This window comes from Equus quagga, chromosome 22 (genome assembly GCF_021613505.1).
Source record: "Equus quagga isolate Etosha38 chromosome 22, UCLA_HA_Equagga_1.0, whole genome shotgun sequence".
Lineage (NCBI taxonomy): Eukaryota > Metazoa > Chordata > Mammalia > Perissodactyla > Equidae > Equus > Equus quagga.
The window spans coordinates 15,632,828-15,645,857 of NC_060288.1; the positions used below are offsets into that span (position 1 = coordinate 15,632,828).

A 13,030-nucleotide genomic window follows, 5' to 3' on the forward strand; every position below is an offset into this window, starting at 1 on the left:
TGATATTTTTATGATTGCTTTGAACACTTCAATAAAATAGTTCTACAAAGATCGGTCTCAAATGAAATTATTTGCAATTTCTATGTCATTCAACCCTATGCAATCATATGAATATTCATTTTACAGTGAAAGCTTACTTTGTATGTAGAAAAATTACAGTAGAATGCTTTGCAAAGATATTGAGTAAAAGAAAAATAATTCTATGTAGTAGATTTCAGGACAACTACTATAAATTCCAATCTTTTTCCCAATCATCCAGAGCCACAGAACTCTGTCCTGCCTGGAAAACACAAAAGTATGTAACTCAAATTCAAATTAATGGCAACATTTTTGAATTCATTTCATACATCCTCTGTGCTTTGAAGAGAAATAAATTATAATTTGGTTCTGATTTATATTAATTTCCTAGATACGAAGATCAGTCTTAAATAGTATTGCCCGAAGGCTCAGGGTCTTAACTGTGTAAAATTGCATAAAGTTGCTGAGAACCGTTCTGAACTTGAACTATAATGAAGAGGGAATAAATAAGGCTAGAAAACCTATCCATCATGTTACTGTCATAGAATTTTCAAGACAAAATAGCCAAAGAGACCATACAATTCAAATTCATATTTAACATTATTTGTTGTGAAGAATATCACCATCGATGCACCTAAATATATTGGAGATATCTATTTCTAAAATATGTGAGTAATTTATGATCTACACTGGTTCAGGATTTTATCAAATACTCAGAAGGAGTAGTAGGAAGTCATTGCTTAATGCCTAAAAGCATTAAAAATCCCAAAATACTACACCAATCAAGATATTGTAAAAGAACTGTTTAAAATGAAAATTTCAAATTTTACCTATTTTCCAATAAGAACACTAATTTCTTTCTTAAAACACTAGATGTGAGCAAATACTCTGTAGGCTGGCCAGTCAAGTTTATGATAGTGTCAGAGAAGATCACTTGCATTCACAAGGCTCCCCACGGGCCTTCATCTGAGACAAAAGTGCTTCTTAATTAACAAAGTCAAAATTGCTAGAATGTAGCTCCAGGTACACCTATAAAGCAGTTTGTCTTAAGTCCCTATATTCGACAATTCTATTTTTCTCCCTTAGCAAATCACTAGCAGTTGTATACTAAAAGCCTATCCCAGAGGCAGGCTGTCTAACTAGCCTTTAATTTGGTTTTCATATAAACCACATACTATAGGTTGAATTGTATCCCCCCAAATTCTTATATGGAAGTCCTAACCTCCAGTACCTCTGAATGTGACTTTATTTGGAGACATGGTCTTTAGAGAGATAATCAAGTTAAAATGAGGTTGTTAGGATGAGATACCAATATTGGGCATCAATACGGCTGGTGTCTTTATGAAAAGCTGAAATTTGGACAAAGAGACACCAGACAGGGAGAACCTCATATGAACATGGGGATGGCCATCCAAAGTCAAGGAGAGAGGCCCAGAACATATCATTCCCTCATAGACCTCAGAAGGAACCAACTCTACCAATGCCTTGATTTTGGACTCCTATCTTCCAGACTGTGAGATAATTTCTGTTTTTTTAAGCCACTCAGTTTGTGATGCTTTATTACAGCAACTCTAGCAAATTAACACATCACACACACACACACACACACAATGATCCACACATCTCTGATAATTTCCTTTAAAAAAAGATAACTGAGATTATGCTTCTTTTTCTTCATTCTAAAAAATATGTTGGTTAAAATTGTGACATTTGGAACACCCAGACTCCAACTGAGTTGCTAATTTATATTATGCCAGTGATGTATAAATCACTTTGTCTATTTAGAAAAAATTCAGATAAATATCACATATTTAGAAATTATTTAAAAATAAAAACCCACTACATTTGCAGGATTGAATTTTATTCAAACTCAAGTTTTTAAAACATGATTTCTACGTAAAGTGAATAATACTCTGGCAATATTGAAAGGACATAGATGACAGATTTATTTGAAGTCTTTAATTGGAGAGTTTATTCTCTATTAATTTATGAATTTCCTCAACTGTTTATCCATTTATCTATCTCCCAGAGTTTTGCTATAATAGCATTTTATAGGACAATTTTGTGTCACACAGATCATTTTGATTTTGTGTTTTTCTAAGTTCAAAAACATTTCTAAACTATGAGAAGTTTTATATTCATTTACAAATTTGTAAAGACAAAGGTAAATGTCCAATTTTTAACATGGGTAAGATTACTAACCTTACCACTACCTCACAGTGTGGTGGAGGTATTAGATAAAGAAAATAGATAAGAGAAAGCAATCAGAGGAATAAGAATTAGGAAGGAAGGGGCTATCTTAACTTGTAGATAATGTGACTATATATCTGGAAAACCGCAGGACAAAATCAATGAGAAAACTCTTATAGACCGTGTTACTGGTAGGTTGAGGGAGTGGCCATAAGGGATATACCACAAGGGAACTCTGTATACTGATTTTGGTGGTTGTTACATGTATTAAAATTCATAGCTGTATGGCAAAAGAAAGAAACAAGTCCATTTAAAAATTAATAACCTTAATAAAATAAAAAGCTACTCTAGGCAATAAAAATTTACTCACCTAGCCGGCTATAAAACAAAAATACAGAAACCTGTAGCATTCTAGCAAACAAATAATAACCAGATAGAAGATATAGTAGAAGAAACTACTTGCTTTACAACCACTAAAACAAAAGTGTATAAAACAAAATACATAAACTTAAAAAGAAACAGACAGAACCTAAATGAGGAAAACCACCCCAAAGATCCCAAAGTACACTTGAATGCATAGAAAGATATATTACTGGATAGGAAGAACTGTTTAAAAAAAATTCCCAATGATTATAAATTTAGTGCATTCCATTAAAATACCGTTATGTACTTTACTGTTATCCTGGAACAAGACAAGTTGGTTATAAAGCTCATTTGGAAAAATAACAAATAAGAACATCCACACAATTCTTGAAAATGAAGGCGAGGGGTCAGGCCCTATGAGATGTTAAAACATATTACAGAGCCTATTAAAACAGCATGGTATTGGTATGTGACTAGAAAGACAGACCAATGTACTAGAGTTGAAATTCCAGAAAAAGAAACAAACCTCAGTGCAGTGCGTGTGGGAATTTATGAAAAAGCATGTAAAGACAGGGGGGTAACAAAGAACAGTTTACTAAGTATTGTTGGGATCAGTGGATGGCCATATGGAAAAATGTAAAATTAGAATCATTCTCCATATTGTAGTAGAGAAGGAACTATAAAAGGATCAGAGTTTTTTTTTTTTTTAAAGATTGGCACCTGGGCTAACAACTGTTGCCAATCTTTTTTTTTTTTCTGCTTTTATCTCCCCAAACCCCCCTGTACACAGTTGTATACCTTAGTTGCATGTCCTTCTAGCTGTGGGATGTGGGACGCCACCTCTACCTGGCCTGACCAGCAGTGCCATGACTGCGCCCGGGATCCGAACCCTGGGCCGCCGCAGCGGAGCGCGTGAACTTAACCACTCGGCGACGGAGCCGGCCCCAGGATCAGAGTTTTAAAGCAAGGGAATAACAAGAATCACAAGCACTGTAAGAAAACACGGGTGAGTTTATTTATAACAGGGGAGTAGAGGAAATTATTCCAAACGTGACTAAGAATCCAAGAGCAATAAGAACAAATATTGATAAGTTTGATATATGAAATAAAAAAATTAAACTTTTGCATGGCAAAAACCAGCATAGGAAAATAAAAAGACAAACTGGGAAAATCATTTGGAACTTATGTCACAGACAAATGGATACTATTTCCAAAATCAAAGAGCTTTTAAGTGCTGTTAAGACTTGAGAAGAGTAAAACTAAAATTCTATGTAAAAATAGGTGAAAGAAATGAATAGACATTATACATAAAAAGAAACGTAAATGTTTAGCGAAATAAGCCAGACAGAGAAAGACAAATATTGCATGATTTCACTCATATATGGAAGATTACAAATACTTGGATAAAGAGAACAGATTACCAGAGTAGAAGGGACAAAGGGGCACACACGTATGGTGATGGATAAAAATTAGACTACTGGGGATGGGCACGATGAAGTGTATTCAGGAATTGATAAACAGTAATGTACACCTGAAACTACACAATGTTATAGACCATTATAATCTCAATAAAATTACTTAAAAAAAGAGAAATGTAAATGACCCTATACACATGAAATGGTGTTCAGTCTCACTCAAAATGAGAAGAATTCAACTTAAAATCACAATGAGATACCATTTCTCATCCATTAGATTCACAAAAATCCGTAAATTCGAGTACATATCTTGTCAGCCGGGCTCTTGGGAACAGGCACTCTCATACATCGCTGGGAGGAACGCAAAATGTAGACCCCCCTTTAGAGGGGAATTTGGAAATGTGAAAAAAAAAAAAAACTACACGTGCCTTTATCCTTTGATCCGCTAATCTCACTCCTAGGAATAATCCTGGAGATCTATCTCCACAAATACAAAGAAAAATTTGATTTCTTATAAAAGCAAAATGCTCATCAAAATGTGGGGATAACTGTGGTACATTTCCACGATGGAATACTGTGCAGTGGTAAAGAGAAATGAGGAAGATGTCTATATGCTGATATGAAGTGATATCCAGGATGTATTTTTAATGAAAAAAAAAGTGCAAAGCAATGTGTAGAGTATGCCGAATATTTGTTTTTGTAAGAAAGGAGACACAAATGTTTATTGATTTATAATTTCAAAAAGAAAATTAGAAGGATAAACAATTTTAAAATAACGATTTTCTATAGGGCACATAATGGTAGATACAGAGAAGAAAGCTAAACTGCTCTGCCTTTTCCTTCTTTTCTTTGTTGTTTTTTAAGTTGTTCACACTTTGGAAGCGCAGTGGGTTAAAGAGCCTTGAGCACTATATCAGCCAAATGCAGCCAAGGGACCTTGATTCAAACACTGCAACTTGCAAAAAGGCATTTTTGAGATAATCAGAGAAATTCAAATACAGAATAATTAGTAGAGGATATTAAGGAATTATCACATTTTAGATGTGGTAATCACATTTTTACAAAGGCCCTCTCTTCTAGAGATATAAGCTGAAGTATTTATGGATAAAATAGTATCATATCTTGATTTTTTTTATCTTGAAGTAGGGGGTAAAAAGTGAGGAGGAGGTGTTTGTGTCTCAAAAGCCTTAAAACTGTACCTACATCTTGACCTGTGAATTACAATTTCCAGAATTTATCCAGTATGTATAGCTATGAATGTGTATAAGTTTCTTCTAATAATTTTTAGAAGCAAAAAACTGGAAATAACTCCTGTCTAAATAATTCAACTAGTTAAATAAATTCAATAGTGTAATACAGCCTTTAAGATTATGTTGAGAAAGTATTTTTATAAATTGAATGGAAAAGTGTTCCTATTATTACTAACTGAAGAAAATAGTTCATAAAACCATAATTAAACATAATCTAGATTTTATTAGCAAAAATTATTCAAGGAAAAGCATACAATGTTTTATAAGTGTTTATGGTAGAATCTTTTGGGAAGTCAGAATTCAGGTAACTTTTACTTAAAATCAGTATTTGTGGTTTGTCTTTATCTTTTAAAGTATTTATGATAAATGTATAATACCTTTGCAAAACAATAGCCATTAAAGTAAAAAGCAGCTCTTCATAAGGCAATTAATCAATTTCAGAAAAATTATAAAACTGAAGACACATAGGAAAAAATGGAAAGATTGAGATATTTGCAAAGTAGAAACATTTCACAGAAATGAAGAACAACCACTGCCCTGTATTGAAATCATTTTTTACCATGAGTGATGTTAAGATTCTTGCCTTCACAAAAAATGGTTTCTCACAGTGAGATTCCTGACATATCCATCTTAGCCCCTTAGGAGTAGAAATAATATTTCATTTTGCTTGATGCACAGAACCAAGTACAGTGTTGTGAAGTTTATGTAAAGGGTAGAATATTTTTTAAGGATCTGTCAACTTAATTTCCCATATTCATAAACTAGATTCTTTCCTGCTACCCTGTATACCACAATGGCCCCAGGAAGAGATACAGGCCAAACGCCTCCTTGGCAAGGAGGTGAATTGCTTGTCAGACAGGAAGAAGCTAAAGGCATGCCCTTCTTCCTCCAAGGAAAGAGAAATGAGAGAGAAAGGGAGTCGCACAGGAAGTCTAATTTGTTTTCAGTTCCTGTCTCCAGGTTTAAGCCCCATAACTGCAAAGCATATTTGATTGTTGAGGAAAGGCTAGAAGAAGAGCTTTTGCACCACTCCCTGTTGAGAACTATGAGGGAAGATACAGTGACAGCAGGAAAATAACAGTAGCACCATAGCACGGTTAGGCCAGGGGCATCTGATTTGTCTCCTTCCCTTCCATCCTGTCCCACCCCCACCCCAGGCAGCCTTCAGCCACAACATGCTCTATAAAGGACCCTGGCGACCCCATCAGAGCCTAAGAGATGCCAAGATGCTTGAGATTGCTGGAGGAAGAGTTTGCCAGAGGAAGTCTGAAAGATAGTGAAGTGGCAAAGGCTATAGGCTGCGCTGGGTGCTGGAGCACATCTGCCATTTTCTCTGCCACTTCTCAGCATGTTTTTGAAAGAAACAGAGCCAGCCTCCAGGAGGGAGCCAAAGTACCACTGGGTGTCATGACCTAGGCACCATAGCCAGGAAAGGTTGTGACAAGTTCCACTAGCCTTGGATTTTGTTAGGACCCTGGAAAGAACCTGACTAACTGTGACTTGGTGGAAAACAGCACACACCCATGGACCACCTGCACTATGCGCTGGGGACCAGCTAAAGGATCAGCACAAAGTCAGGGCCCCGTATGCCGGATGTCCCAAAGGTAAAGTTTGCCCCTCTAGGAAGATACCATCCTGGGAGGAAGGAATAGCTCTGTTATGGAGCTAAATTTAGCATTGACTAAATATTTGTCAAAATGAGACTGACTGACATGGGACTGTCTGGGATATCATTAATCATCCAGTTAATGGTTTTGCATAGCTACCAAAATGGATGAGAACTTGTAAGGAAGATTACATTAATAACAGGAAAAAAATGTGCACCATTTTCTTTGCACATTTGAGTGTTCATTGGATAATGTGTTTTAGTCTTGGTTAATTAATTTTAGTTTTAGATAACTAGTTTTGGTTTTGCAAAAAAAACTGCTCCAAGGTTCATAGACATTTGCTAAATACAGAATAAGTAATTATGTAACAAAGTTATCGAGACACTGAAATATTGCTATGCATTTTCTGGGAAGGCTATAAATATTTCCTCTGTCAATCCCTTGGGGTTTTTTTCCTGATAAAAACAATAAAATGTTTAAAATGTCATACTATATTTTTTTTCCTGCAAATCTTGATTAAATCTGCTTTCAGTATAGTAAGTAGGAATGATTTGTATCGACTGTTACAGGCTAAAAAGATTTTAGATAAGATAGAAAGTTGCTACTCTCCACTCCCGTTTCCCTTTTCTGCATTCCTGAGGTTTTTCCCTCTCACTTGAAGCATTCAATTAAAAAAAAAATTAGTGTAAGACATTACACTTGTTCACAGTTCTCTTAATCTCTCTTAACAATATGAAATACAGATTTTGCCAGTACTGCTAATAGAATGGTCTGTTTTTTTCATATATATATCACTGATAATTCTCATATACAAGGAAGAGAGTAAGCAAATATTTTTATTTCATGTATAGCCAGGATAACAAGAGTGTGGATTTTAAGTAGAGTCACCTTTAAACTTTATTCTGTGATAGAGTTAGAGTTGAAGGTAAAGAGTACAAGGTTTATACAAACTGATAGTTTCTATGTTTAAAATCCAATTTTGACTTCTGTCTTCATGAATCTTGGTTTATGATGATATAGTACTGTTGAGCTATTTTACTCCCTTAGATAACACAATGTTAGGGTGCTGAACAGTTTACTGGGTCATGCTGGTTATTACAAAGCAATTGGTTAATTACAGGATATTTCCCCAAATTTATCTGCTTACAGGGTAAAGTTATCTTTTTTTTTAAATTTAGCATATTAGAACATATGAATATAAATTAAAGTATAGCTCCCTTGCTGAATGTTTTGGGGCAAAATGTGCATTATATTGAATTACCCATAAATATTCAGAGAAAGGAGGAGGTTTATGAAATAAAAATTAAGAATGAAAATCTTGAGCCTTTCAGATATGGAAATTACTTGGAACTATCTACAAGTTATCTGCCACCTCTTTTTAAAGGCTAATATTATATAATAAAATATAATTTGGGTTGTATAAATGAAGTTGGAATCTCTTTATCTTCAATATGAAGCTGGCTCATATTTGAGAGATGCTTTTTGAAGATTTCAGACTTTTGACTCTTTGCCAAAGTGGACATTTTTGAAACAACATTAAATATATCTGGCTAGACTTGAATAACAGCACACACACACACACACAGAAGGAATTGAGCGAGAGAGCCCGTTCTCTTGAAATTATCTCAGATACTCACTAAGACCTAGACTCAGATATTTATTAAGATGTAGAAAAAGCCCATCTCCAGAGATAACATTTTATAATTTCTGAGAATAGTTACTGATAAAACTCTAGCATGTTTTTAAAAAGACTGTTTTAAAAGGGTATGTCATGAGTAACAGCCTAAATTGGGGAGTCCACAAAGAAAAAAGATTGGAGTTCCTTGAGCTGATCGTACTTATTCCAGAAAATCCACTGGACCTGTGTGAGGTGATATTTATTTCTATTTCCCTAGTCAATCAACGCATTACTCAACAGGGATTTCTCAAACATCTTCTATGTAACTGCTGAATGCTGGGCACCCGTGACATGGTTTCTGCCTTCACGGAGTTTTTGATCTAGTGTGGCTATGTGGGGGTCATTATCAAATATTCCTACAAACACATAGTTGCAAACTGTGAAAGGAAGGATGTAAAGTGCTGTGGGCGGGAGTGGGAATGAAGCCCTTCTTGAGGAAATGGGACTTGAAGGAGGAGCAGTAATTAATCATATAAAGAAGGACAGGCGTTCGCATGCCAGTCCAAGGGGAGCTGCTTGAACCAAAAACCTGCGATTTGGGAAAACTGCAAGGTCATCCCAATGCTGGAGCACAGAAAATTGTGCAGAATGAGGCTGGAGAAAGAGGTGTCATGCAGGAGTCGTTAGGATGGCTTCAGCACTTTGATTTTTATCCTAAGTCATGGCGTACAAATAGGTGTTCTCCTGGCTATATGAGTGACAGACAGACATGTTTCTGCTTGTGCCTTTTGGCCAGCAGGGTTGTTGTTCTTAATTTGGATACATTTAGGCGGGGCATGCATTCTCGTATACACACGTATATTTGTTTGACCCCTGAGAAAAGGGAGTTTGCAACCTTTTCTCAGGTTTTAGTTTTTTAAGTTTTGCACTAATCAACAACACCCAGAGAGCGAACGGAGAAGCCGTCCCTGCAAACCCGGCGTGAACTGCGCAGGCGGAATCGGCGTTGAGGGAGGCGGGGGAAAGGGTGAGGTGCGGCGCAGCGACCTACTGCGCATGACCACCCCGCGTTGCCAAGGCAACGGGAAGGCGTATCCCGGAAGAGGAGCCTGGCTCAGCTGCCGGCTCAGGCCTGACTCGTTCCTGAAGCAATCTTGACCAGAGCAAAGCAGATGTGGAGCCGAGTCTGATGTAATGTGTCGGCTATCTGCCTAGGAGCCCGGGGATTCAGAAGGGCAAGGGAAATTGGCCTAAGCGGACATCAGGGCTATGGCCGACCTTTGTAACGAGACCTTCAAGTCCTTTGCTGACGAGGTACAGAGATCTGGTTCATTCAGCTTTTCTGAAAGACTGCAACCCTGGCCCCATGCCTCTGGGAGCAAACCTGAGAGTGGAAAGCCCACTACATACTTGGAATATCGAGACAAGCAATCTGAGCTTTCGGAGTACAAAAATTATGAAGAGAAGTTCAGTAGAAAATGGATCAACTACCTCAAGGGCAAAGAAACTAACTCTGAACAGTACCAACCAGACACTAAACTTCAAACAGAAATCACTCGGGCATCTGAGGGAGAATTGAATGCCCTGCAGTCTTTTTGCACCATTAAGATAAACCTGATCCATCGTAGAGCGAACTCTAAGGAGAAAAACAGCAGCAGACAGAAAAAGCTGCGGTTTAGGTTGGATGCAGAGCCTTCAGAGAGAGATGTCTTAAACTGTACTGTCCCTGATGAGCTTTTGAACAGAGTCTATTTAAAAAACATGAGGACAATAGCAAAACAGGTGGCGACAGCTAAGCAACACATTTCTTCTCAGTGTCCTAGTTGTAACAGAAAAAGAGCAGAACTGGCTCAATCTGCCTTCCTGAAACGAAACAAAACTTTACTGGAGTCACTTCTACTCCAAGAGAAGATAGATGAACATCTTCATACTAAAGACTTTCTGACCCTTATTGGAGAACTGCATCAAGGCCTTCCCAGGCTGTCAGATGACCCCAGAAAGATCTGGAAAAGACTGAGTGAGAAAAGTCAGATTGGATACTTCAGTTTTTGAAAGGTCAGATAGAGAGCAAGAGATGTAGCAAAGTGGAGATAACGTTTGTCACTCACTTTTTCGCTACCGCTTCTCAAACTACTGACTCTAACCAAACTGGAGATGGTATTTATTCATGATAATGTGTAATATGGATAGCTGTTTCTGTTGTGTATTTGAATAATTATCATCATTTCTACAGGCACTTTGGAAACTAACAAGACTTTACTATGCTTCCTTCACAGATTTGAGGACTAAAAACTTTCCATCCAATATATTTTTCGGATTTGAGGGGGCAAGATTGTACTTGGAATAGTGACAAAGTTTTTATAACAATCCAGGAGAGAGATGATGGTAGTTTGGACTAGGGTTTTGACAGTATAGACAGAAGTAAGAGATACTTAGTAAGAAATAATTGACAGTCTTTGGTGAAGAAATAGATAGGGGGATTTAATAAAAGGTAAATTTTAAGAACGTTACTAAGTGCCCTTGGATGAATGATGATTTCATTAAGGTAGGAACATTGGAAGAGAATCATCTTTGATAGGAGTGATTAAGCGGGGGGTTATTTGGACACGGTTAGCTTGAGGTATATTTGAGACATCCACATTGAGAGGTTAAGGAAACATTTGGTTATTTGTGCTTGCAGTCTAGAGGAATTTCTAGCCTAGAGATTTGAAATAAAAGGGTGAGGGTCAGGAATCATTGGCATCTAGCTGGAAATTGAGGTCATAGATGTGGTGAGCTCTTCTGGAAGGGAGTATAGTGAGAAGAGGGGAAGGGCTATGACTAACTCCTGAGAAATTCAATGGCTGGATAGAGGAGAATAAGCCAGCAAAGGATGTTGAGAAGAAATTATCACAGAAGGATAAAGGAAACAAGGAATGTTTAGTGTCATAGAGCCCAAGGAAAGAGACTATTTCAAGGAGGATGGGTTATCTAAGCATGAAAATGCAGCAGAAAGTTCACATGAAGTGACTTAGTCATGTGTCCGCCTCTGTTGACGTGAGCAACAACCACTTCACTTACAGAAAGTGGGCATGTAAAGTGGATTGAGGAATAAATGTAAGGGAAGGAAATGAAGAATATTATTATAGGCTATTACTTTGAAAGTTTAGCTGTGGAGACGGGAAGCTGGAAATAGATGTAGAATTAAGAGAAGAATGCTTGGACAAATTATGTAAAAAGCCATTTTGGTCATAAAGATTTTATGAAACGTCTCTTGTTCATCTTACTTTCCATTCTGATGAAACAATATTATCCCCGGAAGAATACCATGGTATTTGGAAATACATTTATTGGGAAAAATGTCAGGTGGCATTCTGAGAAATTATATTTATTTTTACTTTCTCTATAAAAATGTAAATCCTAGAATAAGTGACAGTACGTAGAGGTCATTTTTCTACTTGTATAATACCTAAGCTATCACAATCAAAAAGGCATTTGTTTGTAAAACTCACTACAAAACAGTCACTGTATCTATTCCAGTATTACTCTGAGTTTAGACCTTTATTTATGTGTAAAAATACTCTTTTTTTCCTGTAAAATTTAGCATATATCCCCTTAGTAAGTCATTTCTAAATGAAATGGAAAACAAATCATTATCATTTTCATAGTAACTCTTTATTTGAAATCTGCATTACATCATGCTTTATCTTTGGCATCTCAATATATTCACATTTCACATAATCAAAATTCTGAATAATTTCCCATTTAGAATTTTCCCATTAAAGGTCAAAATCCACTTCTTTAGTCAACTAAGCTAGAACTCTTAGAGTCATCTTTTGTTCCTCCTTTTTTTATTAACTCAATCCCCAAGCTAATTATTTTTCTGTAAGACCCTTAGATCATTCTTCAGTATCTTCTAGCCCTGACTTCTCATTTCCATCTTATTACTACTTTCCTCATCATCTCAGCCCTCCTACTCCTAATTTCTCTCCTTCTGAGTCCGTTCTCCATACAGTTGTCAGAATTATTTTTCTAACATGCAAATCTGTTCAAGTAATTCCCTTGATTTAAAAAAAAAAACAAACCAAAAAACCCTAAATGGTTTGTCAGTGCTATGGAAATAGTTCAAATTAATTAATGCCACATAGAGGTTCTTTAATATCTCGCCTAAATTTACCTGTTTAAGCTCATCTCCTGGTCTCTCCCCTCTGTATTTAAGCCTGTCTAGAAGAATTGCAATTCCCTGAGCCCTCTTGTTCTTTGTGCCACTATGGTTTACGAGTACACGTTTGTTTTGTTGAAATTCTCTTAATTGTCGTCTTCTTCTTCTTCTTTTTGGTTTAGTTTTTATATTTTATTATGGTAAATAGGTAGTATATTTACATGGTTCAAAAATCACAGGGCTGTTAAAAGGTTTAGCATGCAAAGTCTCCCTTCCACCCAGTTACCCTCCCACTTGCTTCTATGTTGGCCCTGCCAGACCTCTACCCTGCCAGGCTTAACTCTTTACTTGCTGGATCATGGGGCAATCAGGAATCCAGGGGTAAGAGCAGAGGTAGAGGGAATTCAGGAAATTGGGGAGTGGCCACT

At 36.6% G+C, this 13,030-nt stretch overlaps 1 protein-coding gene across 1 annotated transcript; it reads left to right on the plus strand.

Annotated features, from left to right (window-relative positions):
- Positions 1 to 9,609: 9,609 nt before the first annotated feature.
- C22H8orf48 (chromosome 22 C8orf48 homolog) lies at positions 9,610 to 12,753 on the plus strand. The gene is given in 3 exon segments (XM_046648657.1): positions 9,610 to 10,501; positions 10,503 to 10,563; positions 10,566 to 12,753. Coding segments are annotated over 3 exon segments (909 nt in total). The 5' UTR covers positions 9,610 to 9,730; the 3' UTR covers positions 10,643 to 12,753.
- Positions 12,754 to 13,030: the final 277 nt, after the last annotated feature.